Source organism: Mobula birostris, chromosome 3, assembly GCF_030028105.1.
Source record: "Mobula birostris isolate sMobBir1 chromosome 3, sMobBir1.hap1, whole genome shotgun sequence".
Classification (NCBI taxonomy): Eukaryota; Metazoa; Chordata; class Chondrichthyes; order Myliobatiformes; family Myliobatidae; genus Mobula; species Mobula birostris.
The window spans coordinates 177,135,135-177,160,339 of record NC_092372.1 but is presented as its reverse complement, the minus strand read 5'-3'; the positions used below and the strand labels follow the sequence as shown (position 1 = coordinate 177,160,339).

The 25,205-nt window shown below is 37.6% G+C and overlaps 1 protein-coding gene across 3 annotated transcripts in view; it reads right to left on the bottom strand.

Moving 5' to 3' along the window:
• Positions 1–1,072: 1,072 nt before the first annotated feature.
• mindy3 (MINDY lysine 48 deubiquitinase 3) overlaps positions 1,073–25,205 on the bottom strand; it is a 120,867-nt gene continuing 96,734 nt past the window's right edge. For all 3 annotated transcript variants that reach the window (XM_072253736.1, XM_072253737.1, XM_072253738.1), the window contains 4 exons: positions 19,973–20,045; positions 7,815–7,902; positions 3,238–3,309; positions 1,073–2,410 (listed from right to left, as the gene is read on the bottom strand). In XM_072253736.1, coding sequence (XP_072109837.1) covers positions 2,261–2,410; positions 3,238–3,309; positions 7,815–7,902; positions 19,973–20,045 — 383 coding nt within the window. In that variant the 3' untranslated portion in view covers positions 1,073–2,260. The remainder of the gene's footprint in view (positions 2,411–3,237; positions 3,310–7,814; positions 7,903–19,972; positions 20,046–25,205) is intronic.

Genomic DNA, 25,205 nt, shown 5'->3' with positions numbered 1-25,205 from the left:
CAGAGGGCAGTTGAACTGGCATGCTGATACTCAACAAATATTCTGCCAAACTCTAGGTGTATCATATATGCAGTTATTGTATTGGACATCACACACACACAATATATTTCATTGTAGGTCCTTTGGATTCTATTGCCCTGGAAACCTGTTTCAAATTGGTCTGTTAACAAAACCACAAAATGAGAATTTCTAGAATCAACTGAATTATTTTAATATTTTCCAATAAAACAAAACATGGACCATTTATTGCTAAAGATATCCTTTACAGATAAAATTACTATTTTGGAAAATTAGTAATTGATGAAAAGTAACTTTACAATGCCTTTGTTCAGCCTAGAAACAAGTAATAAAACAGTCATAAAACTAGTTTCCCAGTGCATTAAGAAAATAAATCAAAACATTTTTGAACTGTATTTTTATTTTAGGCCAACTCTCAAATCATAATAAATAAGAGAACTCTAGTGTTTTATGGGCAATAAATTGTTCATTTCTCATGCAATTTAACAACAAGCAAGTTTAAATACACATGAACACTGGCAAACAGTGTAATTTTGACACAAAAAATTAATCTTGGCAAGATTATGTAACAACAGAGCTTGATAACCTCAGAGATACGTTGTGTTAATCACTGAATAGATTTAGAATGTATCATGTAATTAGCCACAATCTGCATTTATATTTCATCTTCATATGGCTTCCACTGCGGTACATTTCAAAAATGTAAACTACAAATTTCAGTATGTTATAGAGAGCCATATACCCAGTGCTACAGCTGGTGGTTAAAAGCACATTGCAATGCATCACAAAGCAATGTAAAGTTAAGCAAATGGCTCTCCCAACATATCCACTCATTTGTTTTTAACAATAAATCACTGTAAAAGATAAAGCTTTTAGCCACTGTCACTGGTTAAGTTTGCGGGATGCCGAAGATAAATAACTTGACTAACCCAATTATACAGGGTGCTGTCAATCCTGTTAGTATGTAAAGCTTAGGCATTAAGAGCGGGGTTGGGGCAATTAGAGAGGGAGGTTGGGGGATGGTGAAAGGGGTTGGTGTGTAGGATGGTGGGCCTTCCTCCTCAATTACACCTACGACCCAGAACATGCAATTTTGTACTAATCCTTGCCAATTATGGAAAGCAGATGTGCTCCACTTACATCACAAAATGGGATCTTATCATACTCTATGAGTTGGAATGTAATGAGAATAAATCCAACAATGAATTGAGCTTTACAATATTGACTAAATACACACACTAGATTGAATGAATTATTCTTGAGGGACATCATCTGTGGTGGTACTATGGCAACATAAGGCAAAATATCCAAATGAATGAATTGTATTACTGGGCTGTGAAAAGCGATCCTTTAGGTATAAAATTGCCTTGAAAACATACCCTCACTAAGCATATTCTGGAGAACACCCTACTTATAAAGGGAGTAAATATTTTGACCTTGATTCAAATTCACTAGTTTTGGGACTAGATCTGGTTTTACTGAGCTGCCACTATTTTGAATCTGACATAAATTCAACAGTGGTGATGGTGATGTGGTACAGCTGGGACTCGATGGGCAAAAATTTCATCTACCATCCCTACTTAAAATCACTTTTTTGATGGCATATCTGAGGGCATTCCCATTGTTCAGCCAAAAAATTCCAGCCATTGCCATCTCTTATGTTCAATTATTATCTCTTATGTCAGTTATTGGGCTTTCCAAATGTCATGGATGCTTACAGTACTTAACAATTAATTATCTCAAGTTCACAAAAAAAATCTTTAACCTTTGGAGGAATACATTTTATTTTTGTTTTGGAATTTTGCTTTTATCCATTAGGGCCTCTTGTATCCTGCTGGGATCATCAGCTTTGGCTCTCATCAGCCAGGAGACCTGCTCCACTGTAATTTTTGTGGCACAATCAGGACACCGAATTTCAGGTCCCAAACTTGCATTGTACTCCTTATAAATCATTATTTTGAAGAATTGTAGAATTACATCTCCAGGATTAAAAGGAAACAATTCCTTCTAACACAGTCAAGCTGATACCATGTAATCTGTTTCCTTGGATAAACTTTTGATTAGCAGTGAAGGACAGTGACTTGGACCTTTATCAATAGTAAATAGTAGAATAATTAAGGTTTACAGTTTCTTTTCTGATTTTATGGACACTACATTCCAGTTAGCAGCAATTGTGTATAGATTTCAAAAGCAGTACAGCTTATAATATTTGGAATTTTGTTTGGTTTTAGATTTTCTGGAACTAGTTTAAGGAAGGTGACCGGTCTGTATTCCACATGAGTTCGATATATGGCCATTTTGTTTGCAGACAGCGCTTGATTGGAGTGTCATCAGTTCGCACCATTGGATCCTCAAAGCCCATAACAACAGCAGTTCCCTCGACATACATAACCTTTAGAAAAACAACATCAGTTATTTTATCTGCTTGACAAGCTGAAGTGTTTGTACAAATATAAAACGTTTTTAAAATTACCACAATTTTCAATAGAATGCAAGAATTGATATTTTAAACACAGCAGGTTAAGCATATGTAATAAACTTTTGTCTGTTCCATGTGAAATAAATAAAACATTCATGAGTAGATGGACATCCATGACACAATTTACAGGTTTACAGCCTTTCATCATTAAACCTTTTAATGCTAAGGACAGCTGTGTAACCTATACTTAATCTTTTGACCTGAAAGTACACAGCTAATGAAAGGGAACAGAAAGAGATCATGAGGATTCCAAAATAAGAGGTGAGAGTTATTTCAATTCCCAAGCAACGAGACCTGATGAATGATAAAAGGTCACTGTGGCCTGTTTTCTTTCTCTGTGCAGTCTTAATTACTCCCAGTGGTTGGTAAGGTTCTTTTTAAGGCAATAAAGTTTGAGTGTTTAATCAACCTGTTTTTCCTTTAGTGGAGGATGGACCGTATCCTCTTCGGCGGGGGGGGGGGGGGGGGGTGAGGAACTAAATCACCTTACTAATATTCCTCTGGAACTGTTGACAAAAGTAAGCTTCATGACTATTTGACTCAATTATTTTCTTCAATGAAAGGCTATACAGAAAGAGTTGTTTGGCAGCTCATGTTTTTGCTGTGAGATTAATACAGACAATAAAATCACTATAAGACATAGCTTATGTAACCATTGTGTAACATATTATTTACAAATTCAAACCGGTGGCTCCTTAATGTGAAAGGAATTCCAGATTTTTAAGAGTAATTTGGCTCACCTTTTCATTGTGGTTGGACTGCTTCAATCCATTGTAGTGATAAACAGTAAACGATTCTGGAATAGTAGATTCCTGAAAATACAGTACCATTGAATACTTCAATGTAGGTTTTGCACTTTGTTTTCAAAATAGACAATGTAGTTTTTACTTATGATCATATGCACAGATTAAAGCTGATGTTCTTGACAAATGAAAGCTATCCTCATGTTATAACTGTTCCTGAGAACTATTCATAATCTTAACTGTTTCTAAATTAGAAATGAACAGAAACACCATATGGGACAGAATCAGAGAAACAGAGGTGATGGGAGAGGAAGCTTCCAGCTAGTCTCACTGAGTCACTGAGTTATTGAGGGAGTGAATCTGCACAATGTTTTCAGCTCCAGTGTGCTGCGGCCGTGGGGGGGGGGGGGGGGGGGGGGAGATGTGGTGATATGGAAAGTGATGGTACAGAGGAACATCCAGCTCCCACCTGGTAGAAGATGCTTGTAGCCCTGCAACAAAAAGCAAATCCATCCCCATCCATTCCACTGGCCTCCCAAATACTCGCTCATATATATGAGAGTCTATAATCTAGGAAGATCTGTACAGTGAATTGCTATACATAAACTAAGAAATACCACTCAAAGTTTTTTGCTTTGGATATTTATTTATCTACTAATTTTAACATATGTGGATAATGTCCATCCCTCATTGTTTTGAGAAGACATTGATAAGACAGTTTTCAAGAATGTCTGTAGTGCTTCTGGTGGAGTTAATCCCAAAGTGTTCTTTATTAGGGAGTTCTAGTATTTAGAGCAGGACAGCATTTTACAGTATTTCCATATGAGGATAATGTCTGTTTTGGAAGGAAGTCAGCAGGTAGTGGGTGGCATGGTAACACAGTGGTTAGGATAATGGTATTACAGAAATAGCGTTAAAATCAGGATTTAATTCCTGCCACTGTCTGTAGGGGGTTTGTACATTTTCTCCATGACTGTGTGTGGTTTCCCCGGCGGCTCCTGTTTCTTCCCATATTCAAAAAAATGTAAGGTATGATTTAGTAAGTTGTGGGCATGCTATGTTGACGTTGGAAGCCTGGTGACACTTGTGTGATGCTCAGCACAATCTGCGCTGATGCATTTCATTCTGCCTTTTTAGTTACAGCATGCATTTTGTCCTTTGCCTCAGCTTTAACAGGTTAGCATTTCATTTTAGGTGGATATGTTATTGCTTCTGTCATGCCATTCCACACTCTTTAACAAACCAGAGTTGATACCTTAACTTGTATAGTAATGTAGAGTGAGGTTATACTGGGATATTACGCTACAGATTCTGGTACGATGCTCTTATGTTGCTGCTGATGGGCCAAAGTGCCTCACTGACACTCAGTTAAGTTGCCAGAACTGTTATGTATCTATCCTATTTAGTATGTTGGTAGTGCCACACAACACAGAGTCCTCAGTATGAAGAAGGGAAGGACACTGATAAACAGGAAGAAACCTTTTTGTTCATGTTGAACTGATGGCATGAGATTTAATGGGGACCAAAGTCAACATTCAAGAGTCACAAGACTAAATAGTGGGACAAAACATATAAAGGGATAATGATGGAGGATTCTGACACAATCTACATTAGACGTAATGCAGTGAGTATTACTTCACCATTACTTTTGCCTGTCTGCGAACAGCTCACTCAACCTAAGACTCGAATCTCAGATTTTCATAAGATTAACTGGGCTGGGGGAGACGTTGCTGAGTCTAAATTCAGTGCTTAAGGTTAATACTTGTTGGTCCATGTAACTGTATCTATACCTATTACAATTTACTTTGGGTTGAACATTTATGACAGCTATTTAAGAATCGGATACAAGGTCACTAATAAAAAGGATGCATTTTCATGTATGAAGAAACTAGTTCCCTAAGGTACAAGAAATAGTTTTGATATTTTTTATATTTGATAAACTGGATTTCTTACAGTGCTGGATTAAAACAATGATTAAAATTGTTTATCTTGAGAAGAAACTGTCTCTGCTCTTTATTTCTTTCTTCATAACTTGCCTGAGATTTGATAATTCAGCTTTCTCTTGCCTCCAGTGAAATAAGTAACAGGATTTACAAAACAGTCTACAGTAATGTGTGATCAATACTCTGAAGGAAGAAGGGAAGGAAGGGAAATGTGAGATTTTGTGATTTTTTTGATAAATGTAGAAGACAACAGGTCAGTATAAGTGACACAGCTTGAACTGAATATACAGAAAGTTCAATTCAAAAAAGGAGAAGTGTATTTTTAGCTTTGGGAACAGATGGAAAAATATCTGGGGCAATGTAGTGAACTATGTTTCACCCTTTGAAGTGAAAATCTAATGAAATGCAAATTTAACAAAAGCTGAGCTGACCACATTATGCTTGGGAATATAGTTACTGTATGTTATATTAAAAATAATTTCCCATTTCTCCATGAAGCCTTAAATTATACCTTCCTTAGTTATTAAGTTATGAACTTACAAAGGTTGAAGATTTCATTTGTAGGCCTCCAGATGTCAATTTTTGATTATGAACTTCTATCATAGTTAATCATATCATATATTTTGTTGCTTCAAAAGTTATCCCTCTCTCAAACAGTATAAAACATGGGAGATTAAAAGCTTGGAATTAAAATAAAATTGCCTCAGTTGATCCGAGAACTAGCCTAAATAAAATACCAGGGTTTCCTTAAAAAAGACATTTGTTGAACAGGTTCATATAGTTTTATAAGCACACACTTTATTTCTGTGCCTGCTAAAGCAGAAAAGTTAATACAACCTGTTGCTTTTACCATCAAGAGTGTATAAGCTGTCTTCATTTTAGGCTGTTTAGATGTATTCCATATAATTTCATAGGCATCAAGTTTCAAATAATACTCCCATTGCAGACAGATGGCCAACAGGATTTAGGGCACAATGACATAACTAGTAAAGTGACTGCCTGACAATACCCAAGACCGAAGTTATCTAACCTGTGTAGAGTTTGCAGAGTCTCTCCAAGGCCACATGGAATTGTTCTGGGTGCTCCGCTTTTCTGTCACAGTCTACAGATGTACTGGTTGGTGGGTAAAATTGTAATTTGCCCTTGTGTGCAGGGAAATAGTAGAATTTTGGGGAGTGGGGAGTTCATAAGAATGTGAAGAAGAAAAAAACTGGGATTAATGTAGGATTGGTAGATGGTTGGTACAGACTCAGTGGACCGAAGGGCCTGTTTCCACATTGAACCTCTCAATGACTCTTCAGGAGTTGTATTTGCCTTTTGGAGGGACCAAAGTTTCAAGGTTTCAGTTTGGAGATGATAGTAGCATGGGAGGCATGACATGCCTGCTCTTCCCACACTGAAAGCCCAAGTAGAATTGCACAGGTGAACTATTTACATCAACCTATCTAAATTACATTATCATCATGACTTTACCTTATTCTCACATTTCCTCTTCTGCATTTAAAATATTAAAATTCTCAACACACACTCCCAAGTTAATCCAAAAGCATAGAAACAATATCTGTCCTGCCTTTAAAATTCCAACTCCCCACATAGATTTCACCATTCACTGATAGCGGTGATAAAGAAATTCAGTCATGACATTTGGTAATGGCAGAGCGGAGAATTTCAGAAGTTATTATCGGAGACTTGCTGAGAATGAAAAATTGCAAGGTGTACAAGTATATAACTACCCTTGTGCTGTGATTGTGTGCGTGCGCATGTGTGTGTTTGAAACACACGCAGACGCAGGAAAAAAAGTGAGAATTCTACACGGACAGCACTCAAGGTGCCAGATATTTGCTGCTGTGACGCAGAAGCTCTAGTAGCCATTCAGGATGTGTTTGAGTTTCTCATTAGTCTAAAAAACATTCCTGTTCTTAATAGACCATACTAGAGCGCCTTCAGCTGCAGATTCTATAATGGAATCTGCCTCCACCATAGCTGTAGGTAGTATATTTCAAATTCCAACTGCACACTGTGTAAACATTCTCTTCTTCTTTATTTTATATCTGTGAACTCCAGTCCTTGACTGTCATTAGTAGCAGGACCGGTTCAAATATTTTGTTTGGGGATTTACGTTTGCATCCACTGGAAGGTCAAACTAGTACAAGTTTCATTGCATTACAGCTCCATCAGCATGCTGCAATAGAATGTAAGTCATACAAACATTATAGATGTTTATTTTTTTGAGAGTAAGCTGCATTTCACGGATTTTAGCACCTGAAGGGATATATTAAAGTGTACAACAGTTTCTGGGCTCAGGTTACTTTAGTTTCTGCTAGAACTTACTCTCTAGAGAGTCAGAACTCCATACAATAATACAACTTCCAACAACACAGCAAGTTTTTCTGCCGGCAGTAAGAGTTTGGAAGTTCCTCAATAAATGAAAGCTATAATTGATTGTTAGGTATGATGGCCGCTCTTCCTTATGCCTTTAACTCCCTACCAAAGCTTTAATCCCTTTTAAGTGATGCATCTGATGGATAGCAACAACAGATGCAATATCATATTTGGAGCAATCAAATATAAACATGATTTTAAATACTGCACAAATGTTATTTTAGTAAAATGTGAAATCAGATACTTTACCTGCTCAGGAAAAAATTCTTGTAGAAATGTTCCCAATAAAATGATACCTAGTCCTTCTGGGTCTAATTTATTCTTCATAATATTCACACTGCAAAACAGAAAACAACCCATTGAAACAGCCATATGAAACATCAGGCACAGATTATAAACAGTTTCTATTTGATTCTGACACAAAATATTCAAAGGCACTTGGTGGTTTGGCAAAACTGAAAATTTACATGTTAGAAGTTTTCTGGTTCTCTTTACTTGGAAGCAAGAATGCCAAAGCTTGTGAGTGTTTCTACTACCTGCAGGTTACAAATCCGGAGGCTGAGAGTACATCCTCCGCTTGCCTGTTCGAGTGCTACCACTACCTTGAATACTCATTCCCACCAACACCTGATGGCAAGTTGTACCATTTATAAGAAACTATACAGAAGCTCATTAAAGCTCCTCTCACTGTACTTCCCAAATAAATACCTGCAACTCTAGTAGACAATAGTAACTAGGCTCAAGGCAAGCTGCCTTCAAGTCACACACATGAGAACATAAGAAATAGAAATATGAGAAGATCAGTCAGCCCTCACACCTACTCCCATACACAATGATCACGTGGAAGACTGATTATAGCAATGTGCTTGAGCTGTCAGAAAAGATCTACATGATGGGGAATTGATCAGAAGGAAGGGGTTGTGGAGAAAGCAGGAAACTCAACCACAATAACAGTTGATTAAGAAAGGTGATTGAAATGATTATGCACAGCAGCTAGATCAGAAACTGAAATGAACAAATATATGTAAGTATACCTGCAGATATTTAATTTTGAAAATGGTGGTGATAAGGTTATTAAATATGAAAGTAGTAAGGAAACTATAAATTATTCGAGAAATATTGGAAGAATTTCCTTAAAAGCCATGGACATTCAAAATGATGGAGATGTAGGGGCAGTACATTAGGCCATTTGGCCCATTGAGTTTGCTCCACCATTTCATCACGGCTGATCCAATTTCCCTCTCAGCTCCAATCTCCTGCCTTATCCCTTCATACCCTGACCAACTAATAATCTTAAATACACATAGATTTTGTCTCTACAGCTGCCTGTGGCAAAGAATTTCACAGATCCACCACTCTCTGGCTAAAAATATTCCTCATCTCCGTTCTAAAAGGATGTTCCTCTATTCTGAGGCTGTGTCCTCTGGTCTTAGACGCTCTCATCATAGGAAACATCCTCTCCACATCCACTCTATCAAAGCCTTTCACTATTCAATAAGTTTCAATGAGATCACCCCTCATTCTTCTGAATTCTAGTGAATACAGACCCGGAGCCTAACGTTTTTTATTATGACAAGCCATTCAAATCTGGAATCATTTTTGGGAACCTCCTTTGAACCCTCTCCAGTTTCAGCACATCCTTTCTAAGATAAGGGGCCCAAAACTGCTCATTAAGTGAAGCCTCACCACTGCTTTATGAAGTCTCAACATTACACTCTTGTTTTGTATTCTACTCCTCTTGAGATGAATGCTAACATAGCATTTACCTTCTTCACCACAGACTCAACCTGCAAATTAACCTTGAGGGAATCCTGCACAAGGACTCCCAAATTCCTCTGCACCACAGTTTTTTTTTGTATTTTCTCTCCATTTAGAAAATAGGCAACCTTTTCATTTCTTCTACCAAAGTGTATGACCATACACTTCCTGACACTGTATTCTATGTCATTTCTTTGCTCATTATCCTTATCTAAATCCTCCTGTAGCCTCGCTATTTCCTCAATACTTGCCCCTCCCTCTATCTTCATACCGCCTGCAAACTTTGCAACAACGTCATTAATTCAATTCCATCATCCAAATCACTGACATATAATGTAAAAAGAATCGGTCTCAACAGACCCCTGGGGACACCACTAGTCAACCAGAAAAGGCTCCTTTTATTCCTACTCTTTGCCTCCTGCCAATCAGCCACTGTTTTATCCATGCTAGAACCTTTCCTGTAATACCACGGGCTCGTAGCCTGCTAGGTAGCCTCATCTGTGGCACCTTGTCAAAGGCCTTCTGAAAATGTAAGTGCACAACATCAACCAATTTTCCTTTGTCTATCTTGCTAAAAATGAGCATTAAAGACAATATGATTTATAGGAGATTTTTTGTGTGAGGAAATAATTATCAAAAATAAGTGAGAGCTAACCACTAAGGTTGGAGACAGGTATATCACCTGTGATAGTCGTGCAAAGCTTTGGAAACAATCCACTGCAAATAAAACTATTAGTTCTAAAACTGAGATAAAATAAGTAGTTTGAAGATGGAAAGGAGAAGATGGCAGCGCGCGCGGCCACTTCGGTGCTGATGTCTGTTATCTGTCAAGTAGGGGACCGTGCACAATCCTGATTTGATGAAGACATCCATGAGAGTGTGGAGGAACATCTGGAAAACTTCTGAAATGCCCGCTTCGCTGCCGCTGCTATTCTGTGTGGTAACCAGAATCTTCGGAGCATAAGGCCCCGAAATCCTCGGCTTTGCGCGTTTCAGAGGCTGGGGCGAGGTCAAAGGCGCTCGACAGAGGATGGCGCTCGGGAGGCTGGTCAGAAGCTTGAAGTTTTCGGACAGATGGATTCAGTGTTGGCTGCTTCCAAGGCATCGGCAAGTTGACGGTGCCTGGAGGTTTATGGTAGGGAGTTTCTCCCTTTTGCCGCCGCTATCGGGGAGTCGGGAGTCAATCGACTCAGGGACTTTTGAGATTTTATTTACCGTGCCCATAGTTTGTTCTTGATCAAATTATGGTATTGCTTTGCCCTGCTGTAACTGTATGTTATAATTATGTGGTTCTGTCAGTGTTAGTCTTTGGTTTGTCCTGTTTTCTGTGATATCACTCCGGAGAATCATTATATCATTTCCTAATGCATGTATGCATTTCTAAATGACAATAAAAGAGGACTGAATGTTCTCATAATCTAAAAAACTAGGGAGGAAAATTTTGAATATAATTTATTGTCTCAGGATCTGCAGGTTCAGTCATTTAAAAAAAACACTCCTAGTTTCATTTCTGTTGAAGAGTAAAACGATCACTCTGCTCCAACTATTCTACAGTTCAAACCTTATCCCATATTTTTGCATAACATTGATGCCAGAATTAGACCGAAGTTGGCCCTTCTGCCAGTACAAATCTGGTACTATTCAAAACTATTTGCCTTGCATCACCTTTTTTGGGAGAAAAACTCAGATCAGGTCATTTGTGCTTAATTTCTTATACAGCAAAGGCAGAAGTAAAAATCCAAAGATTCCACCTGTCAGCCTTAAAAAATTGAACTGCATTGCTCATGAGGTAAAAAAAAATCCACTGATTAAATAGGTATATCCTGTATTTGTGCTTGTGTTCGTCTTCCAAAAGATCTTAATTCTGATACTTGAAAGGCAAGCAAATCAAAAGGAAGCTGCATCTAAATTATCTTACAATAACAAAATCACAGTAACAACAATTATAGGTTTAAAGACACAGCTTATATTGCCTTAAAATTTACAGGGACAATGTCGAGCAAAGGTAGAAGCTGATTCTCAAAATGAAAACTTCAATATGAAATAAATGTAAACTTCCCTGCTTTCTTAAACGTATGAGATTTGCATACCATTCATATGACAATCCAGAAACTGAAAACTTAGAAGTCTACTAAGTGCATTCGTCAAGATCTGCATTTGGTCAGGACTGGGCAAAATGTGGTCATTAACTGAATAGCAGTTGGTAGCGATAATTTGATTAAAAAATCTTGGACTTTTGTTACACATTTTAAAATAAATTCTAAATCAATCCAATTATTTTGTAACAAGATTTTGTTACTATCGTTCACTAAAATTACTCAGTAAAAGGTCACTGCTTTAAGGCCATTCAGTTGTATAGCTTGCTGATTGAAAGCCTTCAATTTGAATACTTCTGGGAAAATAGTTAGCAACACATTATAATGTAATGCTACACTGAAATTTGAACTGAAGTGGGCATGTGAAATTACTGATATCTACAGCCCACTTGCTTAGTGCTTATTTATGACCATGTTTCATTTCTTTGCTTCAGAGGATACTTGAGTAAGTTCTTAGAAAATTGAGGATGCTTTTTAAGTCTTATCATAGAAAGTCTTGGAATCACGAGCAAGACTCCATCAAAATTAGAAAAAGAGCAAAAAAATAGCTCGTGCTGAAGACCGGTCAATTCACGCCCTCCTTGTGACCAGTGATTCTGGAGAGGGCATAAAAAAGGGAAAGTAATCCAAGGCACATTTCAGAAAAGTCTATAGTGGACCATTGATAAATACACCATAAAATGCGAGGATGAATTGCAAAGAAACAAAAAATTTCAATTCCATTAGTCAGTCTTAAAATTCCGTGATTTCTCATCCATTTAATATTGTTACATCCATTAATGTTTGTCTATTGCAGATTTATCCATGTTGTCTTGAAAATTATTACATCTTACAATGATACCACCTTAAAGTAAACCAATCCATCTCTTATCCCAGTACAAAGAGTTTGCAGTTTAGATACACACTCACATTTGCATCTACATAAAATCATATGCTTTTTGTTTCTGAGCTTACATTTGTGATGAATATTTCTTGAGGATCCAATGTATACCATTCATTTGGTAAACACTTTGATAGAATTATTTTTACTATTCTCCATTCTAAACTATATACACTATTATATCCTTTCCAATCTCGGTTATCAAAAGCTAACCAGGCAGGGTACAAAACTGATAACTTTTTTTTGATGCTTTTAATTTCCAGAATAAAATTAGTTCTAAAAAAAAATAAAATTCACATCTTGTTCATTCAGAAGGGGGATATTTCTGTTACATTATAATGCCCATACCTGTGTCCATCCAACATTTAGACACTTGAAATGCCCAGAATTGTAAGTTAATTTACAAAACAAACTTAGAAATAGCTTGAACTGATAAAGCCCAAAGAATGAACAACTCTAAAATTGTAACCTGAGACTTGAGGAAAAGGCAGCACTTTGTGAGTAGAAAGAAATGAGACTTTTTTTTCTGAATATAAGGCAGAAGTGCATCAAAAGGCCTAACTTTTTTTGTTGTATCTGTTGTCTATTTACTACTTGAGTAATATTGCAAACATATTATTTGAAGTATTCTTCGTTGTTTACATAATGTATTACTGGTTATATGTAAAAGTGCGTAAACAGCATTTGTCATTACTTTGCCACATCATACATACACACCTCACTTAAAATAAAAACAAAGTTAGACTCGCATTCCCAGCTACCTGTTTCCTTTTAATTAGTTTTATGTTTCGGATTTACAAAATATAATCGCGGCAACGAGGAAGTTTTAAACTAACCTGAGACGATTACTTACTTGTTGAAGCGCAGCAAGGTGTTCAAGTTTTTAAAAAGTGCAGCAAAAAACAATTAAAAAATACAGCACAACACGTACTTCTTTGGGAAAGGACAGACACAGCTGAGTTAAAAAATAAGGTTGAAAACAGACATATTCATAGATTTGTAAACAGTGAGTACGGATGATAATAATCATAAATTTTTTAAAAAGCAGAAATGGGTGGCTACATCATGAAGATTGACATGTATGATTGCACAAGAGATGACTGAATATGGTATACTGAGCGAATTCAGCAGTACTTTGAAGATAATGAAATAGCCAATGAGAAGTGAATGCCAATTTTGCTGAGCACATTGGATTTAAAGGCATAGTTTGCTTAGAAATCAAATTGCTCCAACCAAACCAGTCAAAATGAGCTTTGCTGATATTGTGAAAGTAATGCAGGAACATTTAGAACCAAACATATTGCTGATTGCAGAATGCTTTAGGTTTCATAAGTGGAATCAAAAGGAAGGAGAGTCCATTTCAACATACATGGCTGAATTGAAGTTGTTGTTTGGGCATTGTCAGGTCAGTGAGGAGCTTAATGATGCACCGAAAGATTGTTTAGTTTGTGAAATCTTATACGAAAGTATTCTAACTGGAACTCCTAACTGAAGCACACCTTAGTGAATGAAAGTGAGCATGAATAAAATTGCAGTGTCTAAACAGAAAGTGGCCTGGCTGAACAAATTGTGTTACTGCTGTGGCAGGGGCTCACATACACTGGACCAGTGCAGGTTTAAAGGTGAAATTTGCAGAAAATGCAACAAAGCGGGACACATACAAACAGCACGTCAGGCAGACAAAAATGAGTGGACTGCCTAGGGAAGAGAAATAGATAGAATGTCAAGTTGCAGTTTCAAAAAAGGTACTAATCTGCATGCTGTTGATAGTCTGAGGGACATTGGACAGCATGGCCTTGAGATTTATAATATGAAAAGTAACAGAAAAGTAAATTGACTTACACCTGAAGTGAATGGCAAATTAATTAAAATGGAACTGGACACCAGCTTGGCTGTTTCAGTCATTCCACAAAATGAGTTTAAATGGCATTTCAAAGATACTGAACTCAAGCCTGCAGATATCCAACTGAGAACTTACAATGGAGAAAAGATAACTCCTGTGGGAATGACATTAGTAACAGTAAAATATTGCAACAAGCAAGCCACATTGGACTTGAATGTGGTAAAAACAGGAAGGCCAGCATAGTGGGAGAATGAGTGGCTTAGATAAATACAACTTGATTGGCGATCCATCCACCATTTGCATGCCATATGCCCTGTAATTGAGCCAGCTGAAAGTGAATTAAGACAGAATGATGCCACAGCAGTGTTCAAGGATGGTATTGGAAAACTCAAGCATATCAAGGGTAAAATTGCACTAAGTGAAAATATCACATTTAATTTTTACAAAGCTCGTCTGGCTTCTTATACCATTCCCAATATAGTAGCTAGTGAGCTAGATCGCATTGAGGCTGAAGGAATGCTTTCCAAAGTTGAGTGGAGCCCATGGGCGACACCAGTGGTCCCAGTAGCCGAAAAGAATGGGTCTGTCAGGATCTGTTATAATTTTAAGGTCAACATCAACCCAGTGCTGAAAGTACACCAATACCTTCTGCCCAGGATAGAGGATATCTTTGCAAAGTTTTGTGAAGACATTTCAGCAAAGTGGACAGCTGAGACCGACTTACAGATCGAGATGGAAGAGAATCCTAAGTACTTAGTCATACTTTATTGATTCTGGGGGAAATTGGTTTTCGTTACAGTTGCACCATAAATAATTAAATAGTAATAAAACCATAAATAGTTAAATAGTAATATGTAAATTATGCCAGGACCAGCCTATTGGCTCAGGGTGTCTGACCCTCCAAGGGAGGAGTTGTAAAGTTTGATGGCCACAGGCAGGAATGACCTCCTATGACGCTCTGTGTTGCATCTCGGTGGAATGAGTCTCTGGCTGAATGTACTCCTGTGCCCAACCAGTACATTATGTAGTGGATGGGAGACATTGTCCAAGATGTCATGCAACTTGGACAGCATCCTCTTTTCAGACACCACCGTCAGAGTCCCGTTCCATCCCCACAACATCACTGGCCTTACGAATGAGTTTGTTGATTCTGTTGGTGTCTGCTACCCTCAGCCTGCTGCCTCAGCACACAACAGCAAACATGATCGCACTGGCCACCACAGACTCGTAGAACATCCTCAGCAACTTCTAACCATAAACACTCACGAAGGGCTTTATTACTATAATAAGCTTGTTTCTGGAGTAGCATCTGCACCTGCACTCTGGTGAAAGCCACGGACCCAGTGCTGCAAAGCTGCCCAGGCTCTCAGTGTTACCTGACTACATTATTATCGGCAAGAATGACAAAGAAGTATCTCCAAAATCTAAAGACAGTGTTAAAAAGATTAGAAGATTATGGCTCAGAGTACAACTCCACAAGTGTGAATTCATTAAACCAAGCATCAATGTGGCACAAGGATTACTTACACAGTGTGCTGAGAAAATACAAGCAGTGGTGGAGGACCAGTCACAGTTGCGGTTCTCTTGAGGATTTGTCAACCACTATAAGAGGTTCCTGTCAAACTTGGCCACTGTGCTCTACCTCTTGAACCCATTACTACAGATTGAAAAGAAGTGGCAATGGACAACAGAGCAGTGTGAAGTGGTTTTCCAAAAAGTAAAGGAAATAGTGACCTTAGACACTGTACGTACGTACGTACACATACACACACACACACACACACACACACACACACACACACAATCATGATTCACATCGTCCAGTGAAGCTTGCTATGCACTGTTCAGGATACCATCACGTCCAAAAGAAAGGTGTTGAGAGCTGTCAGAACCAGAGTCAACTCCTACAATCAACACAGAGGAGGTCCCAGAAACTGAGACTGTTTCACAGCCACAAGTCTCTCCTACCAGGTAGAGAGACCCTTCCTTGTCAGGAATGACGTTATCCCACAAGAGTAAGAAATCCTCCTCAGCAATTATATCTTTAGGTTTGAATGGGACAATTTAAAACTTACTATGCTGTAATTGTCTATATAGTAGTTGTATTATCCAGTATACTGTGCGTTATACATGAATGCATGTGTATATATCTATACACACACACAGTTGCAAGAAAAAATTTGCAAACCCTTTTCAATTACCTATTTTTCAGCATTAATTACTCATAAAATATGGTCTGATCTACATCTAAGTCACAATAATAAACAAACACAATCTGCCCAACCTAATTAACACACAAATAATTGTACTTCTCGTGTCTTTATTGAACACATTGTTTAATCATTCACAGTCCAGGCTGGGAAAAGTATATGAACCCTTGTACTTAATAGAACCACCATTAGCAGCAATAACCTCCACCAAATGTTTCCTGCAGCTGCTAATCAGACTTGCACGATGGTGAGGAGGAATTTTAGACCATTACTCCATACAAAACGGTTTCAGTTCATCAATAATTCTGGGATACTTTGCAAGAACAACCTCCTTCAGGTCATGCCACAACATCTCAATTGGAATAATGTCTGGACTCTGACATGGCCATTCCAAAACATAAATTTTCTTCTTTTTAAACCATTGTGTTGTTGATTTACTCTTGAGTTGTGGATCATTGTCTTGCTGTATCATCCAACTTCTAGTAAGCTTCAGCTGATGGACCGCTATCCCAATATTCTCCTGTAAAATGTCTTGATACAAGTTTGATTTCATTGTTCCCTTAAGCTGTCCAGGTCCTGAGGCAGCAGAGCAAAGCAGACCCAAACCATGATTTTCCTTCCACCATGTTTCACAGTTGGGATGGGATTTGGTACTGGTGTGCAGTTTGTTGTTTCCTCCAAATATAGCGGTGTGCATTTCTACCAAAAAGTTCAACTTTCATCTCATCTGTCCATAGAACATTGACCCAGAAGCACAGTAGAACATGCAGATGGTCTTTCGCAAACTTGAGACAGGTGGCAATTTCTGTTTTTTTGGAGAGCAGTGGTTTCCTCCATGGTGTCCTTTCATGAACAACATTTCTTGTTCAGTGGTTTTCTTATAGTGGACAGAGACTTCAGTAAGTTCTAGAGATTTCTCCAGGTCTTTTGCTGTTACCTTGGTTTTTTTTTTACACCTCCTTCAGTATTCATTGATTGGAACATCTGACTCCAAACAGGTTTTGTAGAAGGCATTACCCTACAGGTTCACATACTTTTTTGAACCTGAACTGTGATTGTTTGAATGGTGTATTTAGTACTGATGAGAAAAAGCACAATTGTTTGAGTGTTACTAGTTTAGGCAGATTGTGTCTGTCTATTATTATGACTTAGATGAAGATCAGACCACATTTTAAGAATAATGAATGCAGGAAACCAGGTAATTGTAAAGGGTTCACAAAATTTTTTTTGCAACTGTATATAAGTTGAGATGCATTCTATATTAAGTTGAACCTGTAGCCAAGCAGGGATGAGAGTTCTGTATTTAATATTTCAGTAATATTGCAAATATATTGTTTGATTAAACATTCTTTGTTGTTTACATAATGCATTGCAGGTTATATGTAAAAGTACATAAATGGCAAGTGTCATTACACCACCACATCATACATCTTGCTAAAGTAAAAAAACAAAACACATACATTAATTCTTGGCTCTGTGTTTCCTTTCAATTCGTTTTTTTATATTTTAGGGTTACAAAACATAACAGTGTCCAAAATAATTTGGATTAGCTGAAGTAAAAGTCTTTTTCAGTATTTGGGAAATACTGGAAGGCATTGGCTAAATTTTAAGAGATGTCTGAGGCTTTTTTTTTCCCACGGCATGGTAGGTGTCTGGAAAGCACTGCCAAGGGTGGTGGTGAAAGCACTACCAGGGTATGATAGCGACATGATAATGACATTTAAGAGGCATTTAGACAGATGCATGGAAAGGCAGGGAATAGATTGATTTAGACTATGTGCAGCTTATATTAGCATCATGATCAGTGCAGACATGATGGGCTGAAGGGCCTGTTCCAGGGCTGTAGTGTTCTATGAAAATTCCTGAACTCATTTTTTTTTGTAATTATAAGTTTCCTCTTTTATTCAGATATCTTGATTTGACACCCAGCTTAGAGCATTTTTAAAAGTTTCTAACCTTACTTTTATTCTCAATGGCATATCATACCATTATAAATCATCACACCATGCTTACTCCTTTTTCTCAAGCCCCCAACATATCCATACATATAGCAACATACATTAATGAGAACAGTAATATTGGTAAAAACAAAATAAACAGTACTGGTAAAAAGATGGTCACAATAACAGCTTGGCATATTTTTCATGAAAGTTAATTTGAGCTATATCAAAGGTTTTATATGCTATACTTCAGCAGCTTCTCTGTTACATCGCCCTTTCCTGTTAATCCCAAAGTATCTTATTCAGCAAACTATTTAATAATTCAATGCCTGGAATTAAGTAACTCAATTACATTGGACATGCTTTGTTTAAAATACAACTTGAATCCTAACTGATAATTTTGTATATGTATCTTCTAATTAAGAGTTGTCATTGGGACAAATATTGACAAAACATTTATTTCAAATCTATGACTTCACCTGAAATACCTCTATCGCAAGATTGTGAAAACAAGCGTCACACATGATGATGTTGCCTTGTTTGGTTTAGCGAGCTTTGTCAAGAATTTGGACACTTTGTTACATATTTCCATATTGGCAGGCTACTATGCAAGTTTAAAAGCTTACAGGCACTATGCACACTGCTGTATTAAATCACAAGTAACGCCTTTATTAAACTCTCGTTAAACTGTGGTACTTCTATTATTACACATATTGTTAACCTGTCTCTCCAACATACCACTCATCTGATGAGAAGCTAAGCTGACTTATTCAAAGTTGAAATGTACTAAATTTTCATAAAAGTTATCCTACATGAAAGTGACGATCTTTATATTATAGAAGCAATCAAGCTATCGAGGCTAGAACATACATCTTCAATAAGTTCTTCAACATTTCAGCATTTTTGATGTAAAAAGTACGTTTTGTATCCTATCTATTGCTGAGAGAAATTTAGAATTTACAGTAATGCCAAGAGTGCAGCCAAGAGCAAAAATGGAATAAGAATCATTCAGCTAGAACACAGAATTTCCTTTCTTGGAACTCATTAGCCACCTAAAACGTACATTGTATGTTGTGCTTGAGAAGGGTTTTTTTTTGATTGAATTATGATTGCAGGGTTGCATTAACAAAAAATCTTTAAACCAAAACAAAGTGGGAGCAAAACTGAACCAGAAATTAGTAAGAGCTTTAATCTTAGTCTCAGTTATGTTTGATCTTTTGTGGTACATTCTTTTTTTTAGGATCAGAAGAAAAGTACAGTTTTGCAGTTTATTTTAGTAAATAACACACTAGATAAATAATGAAAATGTAATGAATGTGTATCAGAATTTTTAGGTGTTAAGCCATTATTTTGGTCTGAAGTACACGGATCATGGATAAGAGTAATCCTATAGGGATGGCTGTAAATAGCCAAAACATTGCTAATGGAGCGGAAGATTCCCTGCAAGGAGGTATGGTAGAAGAAACCACCAAGATGAATGTTGGACTCTGGTTAAAAATAAAGCATTTGTGTAAAAAATTAATATTACTATACAGTTAAGTCAAAATATTCATGCATGCATCTATATTGCCGATTAATATGAAAAACTGTCAGAAATGTAAAGGGAAAACTATAATTTTATTTTTGTTACACACTATAAAGGAAGCTTTTCAAAATCATAACAACACAGAGAACACATACTATTCAGGTTCTGACACCAGATCCAAGGCTCTCATCACATCCTCCAGCAGTGTGTCTGGTATAAATCCATTATCTGTAATGGAACAAGAAAAACCTTTGATTTAAAAACCTCAGAAACTTTGCAATAATAGATACAAGAAACAGTTCATTATTTGAGGAAGATCAGAATTCTGAAACTTAGCACTTTTGCTTGCTGTATGTTGCAATAAATGTTAGGAGTGTCAAGCATTTATAACCAGAATTAAATCTCTGTCAGTTTTGCACATATAACTTGTACTATTATTGCTCATAAGCTTTATCATCCAAGAAATGATTCAGCGTAACTCTTCTAAATCAATGTAACACTTTAACCTTCAGAACATGAATGGAGATTCATTGAACGGCAAACCTGCAAGATCCCAAGAGTGATACAAAGCTAGTCCACAGCTGGTTTCCAATTATAGATATTCCTATACTTAATATTCAGGCAATGATGCACACACATTTGTGTACATATGTGGCACATATGTACAGGAAGTGACATTATCGTTCACAGAAACAGATCACGTTTTCATATGGATATATTTATTTAATTGGCTTTGCACATGTAGAAAGCTCATGGTGAGGAATTGCATGGGGTACTGAAGCTTAATTCCTGCAATTACATTCAGCACATTAACTTGAATTAGCCTTCACTCTTAAAATCAATGTTTTCAAAAAACTTCCTTTCATTACTTCTTTGAATAATTAATGCAATTGATCCTCATTTCTCATTGAACTGGCCTAGCAAGACACTCTGCACAAGGGCAATTATGAATGAACAACAAATGTTTACTTTGTCACCAAGGTCCAGAGCCCAAAAAATGAATGAAGTTAATGGAGGGATGTAATGGGCAAGAACCTAGTTCAACAAAACTATACCTGATAGCTACACAAAAACTATGCTCATGTCTTAGATTTCTCAGACCCTGTAGGTGGACATAAATCCCATGGCTTTTTTTGGGCATTGGGGGCTTCCTCCTAGTGCTCTGGTAATATGTGCTTCATCTCTCACATTATCACATCCCCAAAATGTGCAAAATGCAGTCATTACAAAAGTGACTACTGTATAAAAAGTTTCTAATTTCTATTGGCCTGTTGTTCTGAAGATATTTTCACTTTTTCTCTTACAAAATTTAAATGCTGTGCATCCAGATTCACCAAACCAATTATACTTGTACCAATATCTTTGCATACCAGATGTATTACTCCTAAAGATGTACATAGCAATCTTAAATTACCAAAGGGATGATGCCTTTCAGTCATTATAATTAATAGCATCAAATGTTTTCTTTCTTGCTATTTCAATAAAAAAATACCAAAAGGTGACTTGGTCAGTGACTATTTCAGTCATACTTTCTGCATGCCTTTTATTATTGCTCAGCTTTAATCTCCTCAAGCATCACATAGCCCTCCTACTTTTTTTACTGTGCTGAAGTTAAGAGGTAACAGAGAGCGCTCAGCCATGTCTACTCAACAATGAACTCCCTACAAATATTTGTTCTTACCAGTAATACAAGCTGTGAAACAGCCCTATGCTGTTCATATGGCAAATGTCTCTTAAGATAACTACTGGCACTTTTAACGATCAAGGAAGTTAACAGAACAATGACATTTCAAATTGAAGTCATAAACTATGGCATTAAAGAAAACAAAATATTCAAGAGGCACAGTAGGAATAAGAGAGGGCTATGTGTTGGAATAGGAAATATGATTAAGTTAAGAATTCAGCAACCACTTATCCTTCTTTCCATTCTAATTATTCATCTTTTTTCAATATGTTGGAATGAAATACATTTTTATCAGAAGATGCTGCACAATGTGTTCAACTACATACGCACTTCAAAGGTGACAAGATGACAATTTCTGTATTGTTGGGATGTTTTGCAACTTATTAAACTTTTCCTGTTAATCAATGCTCAATGTTTGATGTTCTCAAGACTATTAGGTAACCAGTAATGAAAACATTACATTCACTATCCATAATTTTGGTTTACTGGATTGTAAATGAGTTAATTTGCCAGAAACCCTTTTAATGTTGAAATTAAATTAGATCTTCCCTAGTTTTCAGAACTATATTAATCTGAAAAATCCAGAATTAACAGAGTGGTGGAAAAGCACACACATATCGTCAATAATTGTTTGTAATGTTTGTAATGATCATTTTTGATATAATCAATCAAATTAAATAAATTATGCTTTTCAAGTGATTATCTGCAACGCTCTTACAATATTACTGATGAAGTGGGAATGCAATTGGAAGTGTTCTGATCTAATGCTATCAACAGGGTTCAAGGTCAAAAGTATTGGTGACACAAAACGCTCATGAAAATGTTATGAATCCCCCTCACTCACCCATTAAGTAACATTCAGCTTAGTCGCTGATAACTTGAGACTTAAGAAATTATTAAATTAAATAGGAAACACTAGGCATTTATGATGGTACCTTCCTTCCAGAAACTTGTGTAAGAAAGACTGAGTACTGCTATAATACAAGAAAACTGTTTTTATTGTGCAACTTCTAAGAAAGCAGGACAAGTAGGTCTTACAGCACCTTGAGCCTGCTCTGCTCATAATAATGCCACAATTTATTGCATTGTATTTCTTTGCTAATTCTTATACCCTCTGATTCCCACTGTACTCAAAAAATTATCAAGCTCAGACTCTAAAGTTTTTCAACTGAGTATAACACTGTAAGGTGAAGGAATGAAATTAATTTCTTTTTGCTCAACCCTAAATAGCATTTTAGGATAATAGTTTTTACCCTGTCCAAGTTTATTGTCATCTGACTGTACATAATGAGGCTTGCAGTAAGATGGCAGTGTGCCTGGTCGTAGCAGACTCTCTGGTCCAGACAAAGGTGCAATTGTTTTTCCTTTATGTCTTTTTTATGATCACAAGACACTGCTGGATATCAAGAACACCAGGCAGTGCAGATCTACCCCACTAGCAAGTTGCTTGTTAGTGAAGGAGCTGGACTTGTTGCAGACTGTGTTGCCGCTGACTAGAGGAAAGTGTTGGAGGCAGTGAGCAGTCCAACACACCATGCAAATCACCGTCTTGGACAATTCTCTTGTGATCGCAAGACCCTGTTCAACATTTGTAATGTATAATACTGCAAGTCCGATTCACTGGTTCATGGACTAGAACAACAGTGTGTTTGCCTTTGTTTGGCTCATATCCAGGTAGCTGTCCAAATGTCTTTTAAACATTCTAACAGTACTTGCCTCTAGTTTTCTCTGGCACCTCATTCCATTTACCTATCTTTCTCTGCGTGAAAAACTTGCCTCTCAGTTCCCCTTCGAATCCTTCCCTTCTCACCTTTAATCAATGTCCTCTAGTTTTAAATTACACTACCATGGGAGAAAAAGAAAGCGGATTACCCAGTGCATCAATGCTCCTTATGATTTTACAAGCTGCATAGCCTCGGTTAGTGCACAGACCAGGATCTAATGCCATGGAGTCGCCTATTGCAGCTGCCCAGATGAGACGCACAGCAAGCATCCATGCTGTGTTGCGGGCTGGACCCTCCCATGGCTGCTGCCCTCCAGTGTATGCTCTGTGGAAGCCAAGCTGGATTGCATTCACCTGGGGCTGCATGACCGCATGATGATTGGACTGCCTCTGGCTTCTTCTTGCCAACAACATCAATCTGCAGGACGTGACACACAGGAACCTGGGGTTTTTTTTGTGACTGTATGTTTACTGCTATCGTAATTATATGTGCTATGTGTGCTTTGTGCTGTGTAGGACAATAGGCACGGTGTTTTGCACCCTGGCCCCACAGGAATGCTCTTTCATTTGACAGCATTCACAGGTATTCATGTATGGTTGAATAACAATTAAACCTGAACTTGATATATACAAACATGAGAAATCCAAAGCAACATACACAAAGTGCTGGAGAAACTCAGCAGGCATTTTTCCTTGGACCACAGTGCACCCACAAAACATATATCATACACAGCACATATAACAAAATATTACCATTAATTAAAATGTAACCCAACAGGCGTGCAGTGTGCAGCACACATAAACAGTAAACAGCTCGCTATCCTAGTAATGAGACTTTGATGGTGGCAGGGTATTCATTAGTCTCACAGACTGAGAAAAGAAGCTGTTACTCAGCCTGATAGTCCTAGTCCTGATGCTCCTGTCCCTCCTTCCTGATGGTAGTGGGTCCTAGAGATTGTGGGATGGGTGGCCAGGATCATCAACAATGCTTCGGGCCATTTGTATACAGAGTTACAAAGAATCATCATATACTATGCATCCTACCCTAGACTTTCCTAGAAGAAACAGACTCTCTGGAAAGTTAAATTTATACAGCACTATAGCACAGCAACAGGCTCTTTGGCCCATCTTGTCCACACCGATCCATTAATCTGATTAGTCCATCGATCTGCACCTTCCATACCTCTCACATCAATGTACTTACCCAAACTTCTCTTAAATGTTGAAATCAATCCGTATCCACCTGCTGACAGTTCGTTCCACATTCTCAGTGAAGAGGTTCACCCTCAAGTTCCCTTTCCCTTAAATATTTCATTTATCCTTAACCTATAACCTATATTTCTAGTCTCATCCAAACTCAGTAGAAAAAGCCTCTTGCATTTACCCTATCTCTATTCGTATACCTAACATCTACCTTGTTAATCCCCATTTCAATAAGATCACTCTCAATCATCTAAACATGCAGGAATATGGGTAAACCTCACTGAGTCGCTCATAACAGGAACTCTCTCATACCAGGAAATAAACTGGAAACACACACAAAAAGCTGGACGAACTCAGCAGCCCAGGCAGCATCTATGAAAAAGGTAAACAGTTGAAGTTTTGAACCAAGACCCTTCATCAAGACTAGAAAAAAAATGGTGAGAAGACAGAGCAAGAAGCCGGGGGGGTGGGGGGGGGGAGGATCCCATTGGAGATGACAGAAGTTACGAAGAACTATGTGCTGGACATGGAAGTTAGTGGGGTAGTAAGTGAGTAAGTGAGGACAAGAGGAACCCTATCCCTGGTGGGGTGGTGGGAGGATGGGGTAAGGGAAGACATGCACGAAATGCAAGAGATGTGGGTGAGGGCAGCATTGATGGTGAAGGAAGGAAAGCCCCTTTCTTTGAAGAAGGAGGACATCTCATTTGTTCTGGAATGAAAAGCCTCATCTTGAGAGCAGATGTGGCGGATATGGAAGAACTGAGAGAAGGAGGGATGA